Source organism: Scyliorhinus torazame, chromosome 8, assembly GCF_047496885.1.
Source record: "Scyliorhinus torazame isolate Kashiwa2021f chromosome 8, sScyTor2.1, whole genome shotgun sequence".
Classification (NCBI taxonomy): Eukaryota; Metazoa; Chordata; class Chondrichthyes; order Carcharhiniformes; family Scyliorhinidae; genus Scyliorhinus; species Scyliorhinus torazame.
This window is the reverse complement of record NC_092714.1, coordinates 8,328,522-8,347,634: the sequence shown is the minus strand read 5'-3', so window position 1 is coordinate 8,347,634 and position 19,113 is coordinate 8,328,522. Positions and strand designations below refer to the sequence as shown.

At 46.3% G+C, this 19,113-nt stretch overlaps 1 protein-coding gene across 3 annotated transcripts in view; it reads right to left on the bottom strand.

The window, feature by feature from the left end:
* Window positions 1-19,113, bottom strand: part of LOC140427636 (1,4-alpha-glucan-branching enzyme-like) — an 885,145-nt gene that overhangs the window by 36,608 nt on the left and 829,424 nt on the right. For all 3 annotated transcript variants that reach the window (XM_072513058.1, XM_072513059.1, XM_072513060.1), the window contains exon 15: window positions 6,419-6,536. In XM_072513058.1, the coding sequence (XP_072369159.1) occupies window positions 6,419-6,536 (118 nt within the window). The remainder of the gene's footprint in view (window positions 1-6,418; window positions 6,537-19,113) is intronic.

The window sequence follows — 19,113 nt, the reverse complement described above, 5'->3', positions numbered from 1 at the left end:
TCTCAGACAGTGCGTTCCAGATCCTAACCACTCACTGTGTGAATCTGTCTCCACCACACTCTCAGACAGTGCGTTCCAGATCCTAACCAATCACTGTGTGAATCTGTCTCCACCACACTCACAGACAGTGCGTTCCAGATCCTAACCACTCACTGTGTGAATCTGTCTCCACCACACTCTCAGACAGTGCATTCCAGATCCTAACCACTCGCTGTGTGAATTTGTCTCCACCTCACTCTCAGACAGTACATTCCAGATCCTAACCACTGGCTGTGTGAATCTATCTCCACCACACTCACAGACAGTACATTCCAGATCCTAACCACTCGCTGAGTGAATCTGTCTCCACCACAATCACAGACAGTACGTTCCAGATCCTAACCACTCACTGTGTGAATCTGTCTCCACCACACTCACAGACAGTACATTCCAGATCCTAACCACTCGCTGCGTGACTGTCTCCACCACACTCTCAGACAGTGCGTTCCAATCCTAACCACTCGCTGAGTGAATCTGTCTCCACCACACTCACAGACAGTACATTCCAGATCCTAACCACTCGCTGTGTGAATCTGTCTCCACCATACTCACAGACAGTACATTCCACATCCTAACCACTCGCTGAGTGAATCTGTCTCCACCACACTCTCAGACAGTGCGTTCCAGATCCTAACCACTCACTGTGTGAATCTGTCTCCACCACACTCACAGACAGTACATTCCAGATCCTAACCACTCACTTTGTGAATCTGTCTCCACCACACTCACAGACAGTACATTCCAGATCCTAACCACTCGCTGTGAGAATCTGTCTCCACCACACTCTCAGGCAGTGCGTTCCAGATCCTAACCACTCGCTTTGTGAATCTGCCTCCACCACACTCACAGACAGTACATTCCAGATCCTAACCACTCGCTGCGTGGCTGTCTCCACCACACTCACAGACAGTACATTCCAGATCCTAACCACTCGCTGAGTGAATCTGCCTCCACCACACTCACAGACAGTACATTCCAGATCCTAACCACTCGCTGAGTGAATCTGCCTCCACCACACTCACAGACAGTACATTCCAGATCCTAACCACTCGCTGTGTGAATCTGTCTCCACCACACTCACAGACAGTACATTCCAGATCCTAACCACTCGCTGTGTGAATCTGCCTCCACCACACTCACAGACAGTACATTCCAGATCCTAACCACTCGCTGTGTGAATCTGTCTCCACCACACTCTCAGGCAGTGCGTTCCAGATCCTAACCACTCGCTGTGTGAATCTGTCTCCACCACACTCACAGGCAGTGCGTTCCAGATCCTAACCACTCGCTGAGTGCAAACATTTTTCCTCACGTCACCATTGCTTCTTTTGCCAATTTTCTTAAATCCGTTCGCTCTGGTTTTCAATTATTCTACCAATGGAAACACTTTCTCCCTCTCTAGTTCTGTTCACACTCCTCACGATTTTGAATGCCGCGATTAAATCTCCTCTCAGCCTTCTCTTCTCCAAGGAAAACAGCACCAGCTTAACCAAAACACCATAAGACATTGGAGAAGTATGGCCACTCGGTCCGTCCAGTCTGCTCCGCCATTCAATGAGATCATGACTGATCTGATACAATCCTCAACTCTACTTTCCCGCCTTATCCCCATAACCCTTGATTCCCTCACTGATTAAAAATCTGTCTATCTCAGCCTTGAACATACTTAACGATGCAGCCTCTACAGCTCTCTGCGGTAAAGAATTCCACGGATTCACTACCCTTTGACAGAAGGGATTCCTCTTCATCTTGATCTTAAATGAGCGACCCCCTGACTCTGTGATTTTGCCCTCTGGTCCTGGCTTCTCCCACAAGAGGAACATAGAACAGGACAGCACAGTACAGGCCCTTCGGCCCATGATGTTGTGCCGACCATTTATTCAAATCTAAGATCAACCTAACCTACATCCCTTCAATTTACTGCTGTCCATTGGCCTGTCCAAGAGTTGCTTAAATATCCCTAATGACTCTGACTCCACCACCTTTGCTGGCAGTGCATTCCACACACCCACCACTCTCTGTGTAAAGAACTTACCTCTGACATCTCCCCTATACCTTCCTCCAATCACCTTAAAATTACGTCCCCTCGTGACAGCCAGTTCCACCCTGGGGAAAAGTCTCTGGCTATCCACTCTATCCATGCCTCTCATCACCTTGTACACCTCTATCAAGCCACCTCTCTTCCTTCTTCGCTCCAGTGAGAAAAGTCCTAGATCCCTCAACCTTTCTTCATAAGACATGCCCTCCAGTCCAGGCAGCATCCTGGTAAATCTCCTCTGTTCCCTCTCGAAAGCATCCACATCCTTCCTATAATGAGGCGACCAGAACTGGACACAATATTCCAAGTGTGGTCTAACCAGGGTTTTATAAAGCTGCAGCAAAACCTCGCGGCTCTTAAACTCAATCTCCCTGTTAATGAAAGCCAACACACCATACGCCTTCTTAACAACCCTATCAACCTGGGTGGCAGCTTTGAGGGATCTATGTACATGGACCCCAAGATCCCTCTGTTCCTCCACACTTCCAAGAATCCTGCCTTTAACTCTGTATTCGGCATTCAAATTCGACCTTCCAAAATTAATCAATTCACGTTTATCTAGGTTGAACTCCATCTGCCACGTCTCAGCCCAGCTCTGCATCCTGTCAATGTCCTGTTGTAACCTGCAACAGCACTCGACATCTACAACTCCACCAACCTTCGTGGCATCGGCAAACTTACTAACTAACCCTTCCACTTCCTCATTTATAAAAACCACAAAGAGCAGAGGTCCCAGAACAGATCCCTGTGGGACACCACTGGTCACCGACCACCAGGAGGAATACTTTGCATCCACTACCACTCGCTGTCTTCTTTCAGCCAGCCAATTCTGTATCCAGACAGCCAAATTTCCCTGTATCCCATGACCCCTTACTTTCTGAATGAGCCTACCATGGGGAACCTTATCAAATGCCTTACTGAAATCCATGTACACCACATCAACTGCCCTACTTTCATCAATGTGTCTCGTCACATCCTCAAAGAATTCAATGAGGCTTGTGAGGCAAGACCTGCCCCTCACAAAGCCATGCTGACTATCTTTAATCAAACTATGTTTTTCTAAATAATCATAAATCCTATCTCTCAGGATCCTTTCCAGTATTTTGCTCACCACAGACGTAAGACTGGCTGGTCTGTAATTGCCAGGGATTTCCCTATTCCCTTTCTTGAACAGGGGAACAACATTCACCTCCCTCCAATCATCCAGTACTGCTCCAGTGGAGAGTGAGGACACAAAGATTATCGCCATTGGCGCAACAATTTCCTCCCTCACTTCCCGTAGTAACCTTAGGTATGTCCCATCTGGCCCAGGGGACTTGCCTATCCTGATGCTTTTCAAAATTTCCAGCACATCCTCCTTCTTAATATCAACCTGTTTGAGTTATTAACCTGGCTCATGTTGTTTTCACGAGCAACAATGTCCCTCTCTCTAGTGAATACTGAAGCAAAAGCAAAATAATCTCTCAGCATCTACCCTATGAAACCCCCTGAGAATCTGATATGTCTCAATAAGGTCACTTCTCATTCTTCTAAACTCCCAATGAGTACAGGCCTAACCTACTCAACCTCTCCCAAGAAAATCTTCCCAAACCCAGGGTCAACCTTCTCTGGACTGCCTCCAATGCCAGTATATCTTTCCATAGGTACCACACAATAGGAATCTTCATGTTATTCATGAAGACTCCGCCTTCTCAACCTCGCCCCTCGCTTGAGGTGTGGTGATCCTCAGGTTAAACCACCACCAGTCAGATCTCCGCCCTCAAAGGTGAAAGCAGCCGATGGTCACCTGGGACTATGGCCACTTGACCTTACCTTTACCTATCTTTCCTTCGATAAGGGGACCAAAACTGTTCACAGTATTCCAGGTGTGGTCGAACTAGTGCCTTGTATACTTTTAGTAAGACTTCCCTATTTTTATACTCCATTCCCTCTGAAATAAAGGCCAACATTCCAATTGCCTTCCCTTACCTGCTGAACCTGCATGTTAGCTTGTGATTTGTGCATGAGGGCCCCAGATCCCTCCGTGCTGCAGTTTACTGCAGTCTCCATTGAAAGAATATTTAGCTCCTTTATTATTCCTACCAAAGTGCATCATTTCACATTCTCCTACATTATATTCTATCTGCCAAGTGTTTGCACACTCACCTAACCTGTCAATATCCCTCTGTGGCCTCTTTGTGTCATTCTCACCACTTGCCTTCCCACCTAGTTGTGTGTCATCTGCAAACTTAGCAATATCCAAGTCATGAATATATATTGTAAATAATTGTGGCCCCAGCACTGATCCCTGTGGCACTCCACCAGTTACAGGTTGCCAATCTGAAAATACTCCTCTTAACCCAACTGTGTCATCTGTCAGTTAGCCAATCCTCCATCCATGCGAATATGCAACCATCAACACCATGGGCTCTTATCTTATTAAGTAGCCTATTGTGCGGTACCTTATCGAATGCTTTTTGGAAATCCAATATATTTACATCTACTGGTTCCCATTCATCTATCCTGCTCATTACCACTTCAAAGATAAATTTGGTGGGCACAATTTCACCTTCATGAAGCCTTCCTGATTCTGTTTCATTATATTATGCATTTCTAAATGCTCTGCTACTACATCCTTTATAATGTTCTCTGGCATTTTCCCAATGACATAAGTCAAGCTAACATCTCCAATCTATCCACGTAACTGAAGTTCCTCATCGCTGGAACTATTCTTGTGAATCTTTTCTGCAACCTCTCCAATACCTTCATATCCTTAAGCGTGAAGCCCAGAACTGGATTCAATACTCCAGTTGACGCTGAACAAGTGTTTTATACAGGTTTAACATAACCTCCTTATTCTTGTGCTCTATGTCCCTATTAATAAAACCCAGGATACTGTATGATTTATTAACGGCTCCCTCCACCTGTCCTCCTGTACCAGCCTCCCCGAACAGGCGCCGGAATGTGGCGACTAGGGGCTTTTCACAGTAACTTCATTGAAGCCTACTCGTGACAATAAGCGATTTTCATTTCATTTTCATTTTCCTACCTTCAATGGTTTATGCACACATATACACCCAGCTCTGTCTGCTCCTGCATTCCTTTTAGAATTGTATCCTTTATTCCATTTTATTACACCATTATTTGAAAAAGAGCAGGGGATCCTAGACAATATCTATCCCTCAATCAACATCACTAAAAGATTATCTAATGAATGTCAGATTGCGGTGTGTGGGTCCTTGCAGTGTGCGAATTGGCTGCAATTGCTATGTGCAACTAGATTATCCTGCAGTAGTGACATACCTGAAAAAGTAATGTTCTTTGTGGATATCATGAGTTTGTGAAGATATTAATATTTTATCATGGAAAGTGAGAGAATATACAACGGTATAAGGTTAATTTATCAATAAGCTATTCACATTCCAGCCAAAATGTATGTGATGCAACATTGTCACCTGCAATAGATGACATACACAACATGACAACGGTCCGAAATGAATAGGTTCACAGCTAGTTACCAAATATTGCTTAGAAGCTAGCCCTCCGTGTAGAGCCATTTTCAGTAGTTTGATGGTAGTCAGCTCTAAGATTTCACCTGGATTGTTCAAAGTCCTCTATTGATATCCTACTTTTGAGTATGTAGAGGCACAGATTTATTGGAATAAACAGTAGCCATTCTTTCACATTGTTGGTACACCATGTTTTACAATGATAATGTCAAACATCAAGACAAACAGAGTGGTGATTGTCAGAAAAAGGAGATTATTTTCTATTTTTAAGTCTGCATTTCTTGAAACCACATGAGTTATCAGTCCAGCAACAGTGTCCCGCGCCCTAGGATTTGTTCTTCAAAGTAGAAAAGCTCGCAGCCAAATTGCTACAGTGGCGTCTCTATATATTTAACACCTTTGAAGCACGTTTTGTGATGCCACATTGAGCACACTGTCGCCAGCTCTTGTTTCAGGCTGATAACCCGCAGTATTCACCCTTGTGCGTGATTACAAAACTCTTACCCTAGACACCACCAGGTTTGGAAGTACACAGTCGATAAAGGTTGACCTGCAAGGTTACAGAGCAGGTGTTGGAAGGTGGGATTAGAATGACCAGCAATTCTTTCAGCTGTCTCAGGCCTGATGGGCTGAATGGTTTCTTTCTGTGTCGTAACGTTTTGATGGTTCCATTTCTCCTGCCTCAGAGAGCAGGATGATTTTCCAGAATAATTTTTATCCCATTACTGAGCCTGGTTTTCCTATACCAGGTTATTATATGGCTGTGGAAGGGAAGAGGAATCTACATGTGCCCCAGCTTTCATGGGGAAGTGTCCAGTGAAATCCTCTGGACGAGACTGGTCGCGGTACTTACCAGCAATGAGTTGGGCCGATCGTTTTGATATTGGGAATCTGTGAAGAAGTCTGTGTTGTGGTTTAACCGACCGTGACCACCATACTCTTTTGCATCAGTGTCCAGCACTATTTTATATCTAGACATAATGATTAAGGAAAAAAAAACAACGTTTGAAATTATAAGTGCTCTCTAAATTATCCAAGCATGCAGACTTGCAATGAAAAATCTTTGTGTGTATCAACACAGAATACTACATCGCAGAAACAGGCCAGCCCATCCAACTGGTCTATGGCAATGTTTACCATCTAATGAGCTTCCTCCTACCCAAAATACATCGATGGTAATCGCCTTAACTGTTGTGTTGTCGCAAGTTTCACATTCTTCCACCTCTCTGGATAAATATGTTTCTTCTGAACTCCTTGTTTGATTACGTTGTTACTATCGAAGACTCTGGTGTTCAGCGGTGTGGAAACAAATGGAAACAACCTCTCCACATCCCACCCCATCAAACCCCTTTAATTAAAGATCAGGTATCCACCCTTCAATCGTCTCTTCCCAGTCACTCGCACAAACAAATCCTATTGTGTATCGAAATCAATAACAATAATTCAGTTAATTACTGCGTAGAAACCCCTTAGGACCTCGGATTGGATGAGGAAGGGGAACCTATCGGACATTTGGAGTGAGAAGAGTAGAAAGGTTAGTTTGAGTTGTGGTGTTTCACAGTATTGGGGGAAAACAGCACTAATGCAGTTGAATAGCTTATTGACACTCAGTGTCCAGACCTTCATGTAGAGCGGAGCCAGGACTTCAGTGATCGCCAAATAGTTACACTGATCTCTGCATTAAGCAATTTAGCATAGACTTGCCTCTGTGAATATTTCAACTACTTTGCATTGCCTTCACCAATCTACCTGCCAGAGGTGTATCTGTCCATGACAGTATTGGTCGCAGTAACCACCACCACAGCCATTTCTGGAGACAAAGTCCCATCTTCACTCTGAGGATACCGCCCTTCATGTTGTGCGACACTACCGCTGTGCTAAACGTCAGCGATTCAAAACAGATCCGGCAGTCCAACACTGCGGGTGATCACTGGCAGCAGCATTGTCCTGAACCATGATCTGTAATTGCATTACTGAAACAAACACAGAATACTGTGGGAGCTGGAAATCTGAAACACAAGTCTCGGGTTTCTGAGGAAGAATCATATTCAACTGGAAACATTAACTCCGTTTCTCTCTCCACAGATGCTGCCAGACCTGTTGAGTATTCCCAGCACTTTCCGATTATATGTCTGTAAGCTCATGGCCCGGCACATCCCCCACTCTACCATTATTGTTAAACCAGGGGATCAACCCTGGTTCAATGAGGAGTTCAGCAAAGCATGGACGTAGCAGTACTAGGCGTAAAGTATCAATCTGGTGAAGCTATAACACAGGACTATTTGTGTGCCAAATTGTGGAAGCAGTAAGCAATAGATAGAACTCAGTGATTTAGAGTGTCATAGGATTGCTACAATGCAGAAGAAAGCCATTCGGCCCATCGAGTCTGCACCAACCCTCTGAAAAGAGTATCTACCTAGGATCACTCCCCTGCCCTATCCCTGTTAACCCACCTAACCTGCACATCTTTAGAAACTAAGGGACCATTTAACATGTTAATCCACCTAAACTGCACATCCTTGGACTGTGGGAGGAAGCCGGAGCACCCGGAGGAAACCCACGCACACATGGGGCGAACGTGCAGACTCCGCACAGACAGTGGCCCAAGGCTGGTATTGAAACCAGGACCCTGGCGCCATGAGGGAGGAGTGCTAACCACTGTGCCGCCCTTTCACAATCATCAGATCAAAGCTTTGAAAGTCAGCCACATCTGGTTCTGCATGGTGGTGGACAATTGATCAACTAACGGGAGGAGGACACAGAACATACAGTGCAGAAGGAGGCCATTCGGCCCATCGAGTCTGCACCGACCCACTTAAGCCCTCACTTCCACCCTATCCCCGTAGCCCAATAATCCCTCCTAATCTTTTTTTTGGTCACTAAGAGCAATTTATTATGGCCAATCCACCTAACCTGCACGTCTTTGGACTATGGGAGGAAACCGGAGCACCCGCAGGAAGCCCACACAGACATGGGGAGAACGTGCAGACTCCGCACAGACAGTGGCCCAGCGGGGAATCGAACCCGGGACCCTGGCGCTGTGAAGCCACAGTGCTAACCACTGTGCTACCGTGCTGCCCGAGAAGGCTCCAGAAATATCCCCATCCTCAGTGATGGGCATGCCCAGCACATCAGGACAAAAGAAAAGGCTGAAGCACTTGCAATTATCATCAGCAAGAAGTTCCGGATCGATGACCTCCTGAGGTCTCCGGCAACACAAATTAAAACAACCTAATTCAATTTACTGTGCGCGATTTTTAAATTAAGTTAGCATTGGATGGAAGGCCAGCTGCCCATCCCAAATAACCCTTGAAAAGAGGTCAGCCACCTTTTTGAATGAATGCAGTCCATCTGGTTTGATTGTTCCTTACTGGTTTTGTGCAACTGAATAGCTTTCTAAGACATTTCAGAGGTCAGTAAAGAGCCTGCCCCATTGTTGTGGTGTGTGGAATCACATGTCAGCCAGACCAGATAAGGATGGCAGATTTCCTTCCCTAAAAGACAGTAGCGGTATGTATTTGTGGTAGATATATGGAACGCGCTGCCTGGGAAGGTGGTGGGACCAGGTACGATAGCGGCATTTAAGGGACATCTAGACAAATATATGAAAAGGGGGGGAATGGAAGGACACGGACTCCATAAGTGCAGACGGTTTTCGTTTAGGCAGGTACCATGGTCGGCGCAGGCTTGGAGGGCCGAAGGGCCTGATCCTGTGCTGCCTTAGTGAACCAGATGGGTTTTTACGACAATTGACAATATCTTTTTTAAAAAAAATTTTTCCAATTAAGGGGCAATTTAGCGTGACCAATCCACCTACCCTGCACATCTTTGGGTTGTGGGGGCGGAACCCACGCAAACACGGGGAGAATGTGCAAACTCCACACAGACAGTGACCCAGAGCTGGGATTGAACCTGGGACCTCGGCACCGTGAGGCAGCAGCACTAACTACTGTTGCTGCCCAACAATTTAACAATATCAAGAAGGCACTGGCTACTGGCAATGATAGTGAAGACTTGTGCTCTCGAATTAGCCCCCGCCAAGCTGTTCCAGTCCGGCTACAACACTGGTATCAACAGCTGGATCTCCCTGCACCCCAGTGCTCTCTCTTACAATAATTTGCTGCTTTTTTATCTTTCCTGCCAAATAGGATAAGTTCACATTCTCCCACATTATACACTCTATCTGTCAAATGTTTTGCCTACTCACTTAACCTATCTAAATCCCTTTGCGAACTCCCTACGCTCTCTTCACAACTTAATTTTCTTCCTGTTTTACTGATATCAGCAAATTCAGCAATCATGGATCCCATCATCCAAGTCCTAATATAAATTGTAAAAAGTTGAGGCCCCAGCACAGATCACTGTGGCAAATCACTGGTTACATCTTGCAAACCCCAAATTACTCATTTGTGCCTACCTTCTGCTACTAGCTAACCAATCTATCCATGCTGATACCTTAGCCCCCACACAATCAACTCTTATTTTATGTTGTGACCTTTAATATGGCATCTCATTAAATGCCTTCTGGAAATCCAAGTACAGCACACCCACAGGTTCACCTTTATCCACGTTGCTCGTTACTTCCTCAAAGAACTGTAACAAATCAGTGAAGCATGATTCCTCCTTCACAAAGTGACGTTGAGACTGGCTGATTGAATTGAGATTTTCTAAGTGCCCCACTATAACCTCCTTAATGAAGGATTCCGGCATTTCCTTTATGACAGCTAATTGCTTCCTGCTTTCTGTCTCGTTCATTTCTTGAATAGAGGAGTCACATTCATTATTTTCCATTCTCATAGGACCTGGGTTAGGGGCTGGAGGGCTCCGCCATGGCCAGCGCGGAGAAGAGAAACGCCCGCACATGCGCCAAAATACGCCGGACGGTCTGCGCATGCGCGGAATCACGGCGGCTGTTCCGCACATGCGCGAACTCGCGCCATCCCATCGCCGCCGGCTGGAGTGGTGCCAACCCTCCGCCGTCCACCTAGCCCCCGAAAATGCAGAGAATTCCGCACCTTCAGGGGCTGTTGACGCCGGAGTGGTTGGCGCCGGTTCTCCTGCCAGCGCGGGGACTTAGTCCCCGGAAGGGAGAATCCCAGCCGTTATCTTTCTGTTCTAATAATTTGCCCGATACTCTTTCCTCGGTGACTGTAATTTTTTCAAGCTCTTCCCTCCCTTTCACCTCCTGATTCACAATTATTTCCGGGGTGTTATTTGTATCGTCTACAGTGAAAACAGACGTTAACATATCTGCTCAATTTATCCACCACCTCCTTATTTTCCATTATCAATCCCTCAGTGGGGAGGAGATGGATTATTGGCATTGGCACTGGACTAGTGATCCAGAGACCCAGAGTATGATCTGGGGACGTCTGTAGATGTGGAAATTGAATCCAAAAAATCATCTGGAATTAAAAGTCTAATGATGATCGCAAAACCATTGTCGCACAAAACTGATTGGGTTCACTAATGCCCTTTCGGAAAGGAATCATAGAATTTACAGTGCAGAAGGAGGCCATTCAGCCCATTGAGTCTGCACCGGACCTTGCAAAGAGCACCCTATTTTAGCCCACGCCTTTACCCTATCCCCGTAACCCAGTAAACTCCACCTAACATTTTGTGGACACTAAGAGCAATTTAGCATGGCCAATCCACCTAACCTGCACATCTTTGGACTGTGGGAGGAAACCGCAGCACCCGGAGGAATCCCACGCAGACACGGGGAGAAATCTGCAGTCCTCACCTGTTCTGGCCTACATATGACTCCAGGTCCACAGCAATATGGTTGACCTCTGAAATACCCTAGCAAGCCAATCCGTTGTACCAAACCGCGACTAATTCAATGAAAAGGAATGAAACCAGACGGACCACCCGGCATCGACCCAGGCACTGGAAACGACAATGGCAAACCCAGCCCTGTCGGCTCTGCAAAGTCCTCCTCACTAACATCTCGGGGCTTGTGCCAAAGTTGGGAGAGCTGCCTCACAGACTAGTCAAGCAGCAGCCTGACAGACACTCACAGAATCGTACCTTACAGACAATGTCCCAGACACCACTATCACCATCCCATGCCCAGCAAAGGTGGCGGGGCACACGAGTAGCGGGAGGGAGTTGCTCTGGGAGTCCTCAACACCGACTCCGGACCCCGTGACGTCTCGTGGCTTCAGGTCAAAAATGTTGCCTTTTAAATTTAGAGTACCCAATTAATTTTTTCCAATTAAGGGGCAATTTAGCGTAGCCAATCCACCTACGCGGCACATCTTTGGGTTGTGGGGGCGAAACCCACGCAAACACGGGGAGAACGTGCAAACTCCACACAGACAGTGACCCAGAGCCGGGATCGAACCTGGGACCTCGGCGCCGTGAGGCAACAGGGCTAACCCACTGCGCCACCCGTTTCAGGTCAAACATGGACAAGGAAACCTTCTGCTGATTACCACATACCTTCCACTCTCAGCTGATGAATCAGTACTCCTCCATGTTGAACACCACTTGGAGGGAGCACTGAGGATGGCAAGGGTACAGAATGTACTCTGGGTGGGGACTTCTATGTCCATCACTGTGCCACCCACCTTTGCTATTTCTGATATTCTGTCCAATCGTCTAACCTGCCTCTAATCTTCATGGTAAAGTACACTTTCTCTTTCAATTTGATACTATTCTATAACTTGTTTAATTAGCCATACATGCTATGTCCTTCCCGATAGCATTTCTCTCTTACTGCAATCTACCCTTGCTGAGTATTCGGAAGTATCTTCTCCAATGTCTGCCATTGCATCTCGATTGATCCCTTAACCTAATTTCCCAGTTCACTTTAGTCAACTCCGTCTTCAACTTGCCCTTATTTAAGTTCCAAACACTAATCCTAGAAAACTAGATTGGTGGATTCCTGTTAGAGGTCAGGGCTACAGAATGAAGACAGGTAGATGGAGTTAAAATACAGATAGCCACAATCTAATTTCACATTGGAACAGGCTTTGGAGGATGAAGCAATTCATCCTGTTTCTATAACTCTGCTGTGGACGTCAAGATTATTTCAATATCAATAATAATAACTTATTTATTGAGTGGGCTGGTATGATTTTTAAATCGTGATGTACAGCAATTCTATTGGGGACTTACGGGACTTTCAAACGGAGCTTCATCCGCACATTACCAGCAGGTTTCTGCTAAGCAATCGCCGCCTTATTGGGACAAATTGATTGAAAGCATGCCAGTCCCAAGTTTGTGAACACTGTTGCATGGTCTGTCACTGCAAGGACAATAGTTAGTCCTACAAAAGAAAACATTGGGGGAGTAGGGAAACATTACCTGTTCTAATGAGAGTTCAGAAGAAGGAGCTGGTGCTGACTGGTACAGAGACAAAGAGAGTCTTGTAATGAGAAGCTCTACATGATGGAACAGAAAACGTATGCAATTCTTGATAAGACAATGAAGAAATCAGCTATGAAACTGGGATATACATTATTAGTTTCTTATATGTAGGTGTTTATAACTTTAGATAAGATTATGCAATGTAAAAATATTCAGATTGCCACAGGTAGGGCAAAGGAAAGGTGAATTGCACTGCGAGCATGGATTCCACACAAATATTGAGATCGGAATTGTAACACGTTGAATGCGATAGCCATAAGGTGCGCGTGTAGGATGACTATATGCTTTAGTATTGCCTGTACTATATATTCAATACATCTATAATTGCTTTGCCTCAACGGTCTGAGGAATAGAGCACAGTGGTTAGCACTGTTGCCTCGCAGCGCCAGGGTCCCGGGGTCATTTCTATCTTGGGTCCCTGTCTGTGTGGAGTCTGCGCGTTCTCCCCGTGTCTGCGGGGGTCTCCTCCGGACGCCCCGGTTTGCTCCCACAAGTCCGGAAAAACTTGTTAGGTGAATTGGACATTCTGAATTCTCCCTCAGTGTACCCGAACAGTCGCCGGAATGTGGAGTCTAGGGACTTTTCGGGGCATTGAGTATAAGAATTGGCAAGTCATGTTGCAGCTGTATAGAACCTTAGTTAGGCCACACTTGGAGTATAGTGTTCAATTCAGGTCGCCACACTACCAGAAGGATGTGGAGGCTTTAGAGAGGGTGCAGAAGAGATTCACCAGGATGTTGCCTGGTATGGAGGGCATTAGCTATGAGGAGTGGTTGAATAAACTCGGTTTGTTCTCACTGGAATGACGGAGGTTGAGGGGCGACCTGATAGAGGTCTACAAAATTATGTGGGGCATAGACAGAGTGGATGGTCAGAGGCTTTTTCACAGGGTAGAGGGGTAAATTACTAGGGGGCATAGGTTTAAGGTGCAAGGGGCAAGGTTTAGAGGAGATGTACGAGGCAAGTTTTTTTACACAGAGGGTAGTGGGTGCCTGGAACTCGCTACCGGAGGAGGTGGTGGAAGCAGGGACGATAGTGACATTTAAAGGGCATCTTGACAAATACATGAATAGGATGGGAATAGTGGGATACGGACCCAGGAAGTGTAGAAGATTTTAGTTTAGACGGGCAGCATGGTCGGCACAGGCTTGAAGGGTCTGTTCCTGTGCTGTACGTTTCTTTGTTCTTTCACAGTAACCTCATTGCCGTGTTAATGTAAGCCTACTTGCGGGACTAATAAAGATTATTACTATTATTAATCTAGCCATATGTGAATGCATCCGTGAACAGTGGTCTTGGAAAGACTGAAGCTATATGTCGCAGCGCCCACCCACAAACTTTATACCCGGGACGCCAACTCCAAAGCTTGTCTGTCGTCGGGCTCCAATGGTCTGGCAGCATTAGGTGAGGAGCTGAAAAAACTGCAGAGGCGGCGAATCTGCTAGTCTGTGACCTCTGCTCCGATTTTGCTGAGTTAATCAACTAATTTCACTGCTTTCTGTTCCTTCAAGTCTTCTCAGGATGACTGCCACTTCTTATCCAGCTGTTGATTAAGCAAACAACCCATCGTCTTATTTCTTACCCTTTGTCAATCTCCATTCGAGGGATCACCGATTTCCCAGTCCAGGCAAAGGATTCACACCCTTTCAGCTGGTCTAGATTTCCGACATTTTCAGGTGGACAGAAATAGAGGGATGTATTCCAATTTGAAAATCTAGATAGCTAGTTCACTAATATCCGTCAGGGATGCAAACCTGCTACCCTTACCTGATCTGAGCCTGTATTTGACTCCAGCTCCCAAGAACCAGTTTACTCATCCCTGCTCTCTGAAGGGGCTCAGCTAGCTGGTCAGCTGGACGCGGGCCAGTAAGTGGATGCTCGCTGAGCCAGTGACATCCACATCCCGAGAATGAAGAGGGAAAGAATGAGCAGGGAGTCTTTCAAATAAAAATAAAGAGCAGCTTGCAAAAGTGTTGACTGTGGCAGTTTAAATCCAGGTACAACAACACATTACTGAAGCTATGTTTATACTCGGCTTTCTGGAGGCAGCAATCAGTGCTGATCAAGATGCTATAGACTAGAAAATGCATCTCCCAGTGTTAAATTGCTCAGCAACTTCCTCATCGAGCCATCTGCTGCACAGGATCAAATTACCATTAATACAGCAATGTGCAGAGCAGCAACGCAAGGAGAAAGAGATTAAACAAAGTGGCCAAGACCATTTTCAGACTGATGCAGCTGACAGCAGAAGGTTGTATCTCCTATTATTTCAGTTAGGACTTATCACAAATTAGATAATAAAAGGGATTTTTTTTAAGGGTGTGGTTGTATGACCAATGTGATTAATGAACCAGAGGCCAGAGACTTCAACTCGGGACACTGGGCTCAATTTAGTGCCTCCCCGGAGATGGGTTTGGAGGTTTGTGGGGAGGAGGATATATTCGTTCATAGCATAACATACAGGAGCAGAATTAGGCCATTCAGCCCATCGAGTCTGCTCCGCCATTCTATCATGGCTGATATATTCCTCATCTGTTACGGACAATGTTCCAGACCAAGAGCTGGATTACGAAATCAGCCAGAGCATCTCCTCCCTAGAACACATGACCTAGGAGTGGGAGTCGGCAATTTAGCTTCCCGAGCCTAACACCCTCAAATGTGATCATGGCTGATCCCATCCTGGCCTCAACTCCATCGTCCTGCCCGTTCTCCATAACCCTTCAACCCATTACTGATTAAAATTCTGCATAACTCCTCCTTAAATTTACTCACTGTCCCAGCATCCACCCGGAATGGATCTCCCATCTTCCCTCCTCTGCACTGATTAAATCCAGGGTTGGCAGACTGAAGGATGGCTTTCACGCACTGCCACCACAATCAATGCCCACTCTATGGCCACATCCCACCTCTGCTGGAATTCGACCAGCAATGGGTGAGGCAGTCGCCATGAGGGGAGCCTGTTAAGCAAACTCCGGGGGCGGTGCAGGGTGCATTCCTTATGGTCAAGACACTCTGTCGCTTGGCCACTGATTGAGGGACCTAGCCAACGGAAGGTGGGAACCGCTAAGCGGTAACTCCCTGTTCCTTTTTTCCGACACCCCCAGCCAGCAAGCTCTTCTCAATGACCCTTATCCCATCCTCACTCAGGAATTGCCCGTGTCTCTCGCTGACCCTCGACCTATGATTGATGCATTTCTGGTAGCTACCGTGGAAATTCCAGCCATGGGGGTCCTTGAATCTGGGAAAAGTCCAGCGTTGGCCACCCAAGTGCCTGGCTGGCACTTAATACCACGGGCCTTGCCCAAAGGAGGCAACAAAGACTCTCCAACCAGCAGGTGAGGTCCCAGTTGCCTGGATTAAATTCTGCCAAATGAGTTCAAATCCCACCAAGACAGCTAATTACATGTTCTGGAATAAAAAGTTAGTCTCAGTAAAGGTGACCATCAACCAACTATTGTTGTAAAAACCCCTCTGGCTCATTAATGTCCTTTGGGGAAGTAAAACTGCTGCCCTTACCCGATCTGGCCTACACAGACTCCAGACCCACAGCAACGTGACCGACTCTTACCTGCCTCTGAAATGGCCGAGCAAATTGCTGTAGAAAATTGTAAGAAAAACAAAGCTGGACGGGGCCACCCGGCATTGACCAAGGTACGGAATACAACATGGCCATCTGACCCTTCACGCTCCTTCTTAGTAACATATGTAAATCTGTGCCAAAATTGGAAAGCAGCCCCACCGATCATCAAGCAACAGCCTGACAAGGAATCATGTTTCCCAGGATATTTTCCAGATTCTTGCTTCATATGTCTCGCCCCAATAGCATAACACCTGTGAGGGAGTGGCCCTGAGATCCCTCAACATTGCCTCCGGACCCCATGAAGTATCATGGCATCAAGTCAAACATGGACAACAGAACTTTCTGCTGCTTACCACCTGCAGCTCTCCCCCCGTTGATGAATCAGTACATCTCCATGTTGAACACCACTTGAAGCACAGAGGGTAGCGAGGGCACAGAACGTTCTCTGGGTGGGCACTTCAAAATGACCATCATCAAGAGTGGCTTGACAGCCCAAGTACTGACCAAGTAGGGGGACGAGTCCTGGAGGACGTACCTGACAGACTGGACCTGTGGCAGGGGGTGAGGGAGCTAATGTGACAAAAAAACCTACGCGACTGCGTCCTCACCAATCTACCTGATGAAGTGTAGGAGTGACGACCACACAGTCCTTGTGGACACAAAGTCCTGTCTTCACACTGAGGATGTCCCCCATCGTGTTCACGAGTCACAGCCACCGTGCTAAATGAGGCAGATTCAGAACAGATCCAAGCTGAGCATCCATGAGGCGCTGTGGGCCATCGACCATAATCTGTAACCTCAATGGCCAGCATATCCTTCACCCTACCGACCGGAGCAGGTAATTCGGCCTTCGCGCCTGCTCCGCCATTTAATATGACCATGGCTGATTCTCTATCCCAATGCCATACTCCTGCATTCTCTCCATACCCCTTGATGCCTTTGCAGTCGAGAAATCTATCTATTTTCTTCTTAAATATATTCCGTGACTTGGCCTCCAGTCTTCTGTGGTCGAGAATTCCATAGGTTCATCACCCTCTGAGTGAAGATGTTTCTCTTCATCTTAGTCTTAAATGACCTAATCCGATCCTGGAGCTGTGACTGTTATGTATTTATATTGAATCGTATTATCTGCAGTCAGCATTGCGTATTAATATATGCACGTCGTCACCGGAAGTGGCGTCACCGGAAGTGACATCACACGTCGCTAGAGCGGGAAAGTGCCTGAGTGAGGAAGCAGCCTGTAGTGAACACACCTTGTAAATAAAGCTCTGTTAGCTTTTAACCCTCGGTGCTTCCTCGCGTCAGTTACCCACATTACACAACACAAAAAATGGTGACATGGACTTCAAACGGCACTTGGTAGCCACCTGGGAGGGAAAACAAATAAACAAAAGTTGGGGAAAAAGACTTCGAAGAAAAGCTCTCGCATGTACTCCGGACATAATGGGCCAAGGTGAACGTGACTAGTGATCCTCCACAGAGCAATTTATAGAGCAGTAGGTGTTTAAAAAAAAGATGCTGAAGCTCAGGTTGTTGCCTTGTTTTAATGTTAAAAGCAAGGTAGCTGCTGAAAGCACATTTCAAAGTGTGCATTTGGGGGAACATCCATTAGGAAGAAAATAACAGGAGCTTTTGGCGCCTTTGAACACTTTGGCGGAGCAATGGGGTTCCTATACTGAGTGTCTTGACAATTTTGCGCAGGCAAACAAAATAACAGAAGATATTAAGAGTTCCCACATTCCTTAACATGATGGGGGAAAAAACATTGAATCTCATCAGAAGTTTAGTGCAACTGGAGAAGCCAGGCACTAAAACATATGAACAACCAATTCTCCATCACAATGCCGGGGGGCTTTCACGATTACTACTGCCAAGTAGTTTGTCAGCAAGTAGTTCACCATACTCGAGCAGAAATATTTTCTACTTTGAATAGTTAGACAGGACACCTGTTACTTCAGGACAACTGAAGTAGTTCATTTGGAGCGATCCAATACTCTCTGAAGTAATGGATATGGTACCATGAGGCGAGACCTCAGAACTAAAACCTGACCTGAAGCTGTACTCCACCAGGAGACTGGAGTTGTCTGTACAGCCAGGATGTCTTCTTTGGGACTCCGAGCGATCATTCTGCTACCACTGAAAAGACGAGTGTTAAATAAATTGCATGAAGGCCACTGTGGAATTGTGCGTATGAATTGTTCACGAGAATGTTGCTGGGCTAGAGACGTACAGCAGCTATGAGGAAAGATTGGATCGGTTGGGGTTATTTTCTTCGGAACAAAGGCTAAGGGGTGACTTGATTGAAGTGTACAAAATTATATGGGGAAGAGATAGAGTGGACTGGATAAAGTTGTTTCCCTTGGTGGAGAATTCTAGAACCAGGGGATATGACGGGAGTCTGGAATTCGCTGCCCGAGTTGGTGGTGGAGGCAGGGACCCTAAATGCTGTTTAAAAGTACCTGGATTTACACTATAATTGCTCTAAGCTACAGGGCGGTGGACTGGGTGCAGGAAGATGGGATTAGAAAGGGCACCTAGGTGTCTTCGGGCTGGCATGAACAGGATGGGCCGAATGGCCTCCTTCGGTGCTGGAA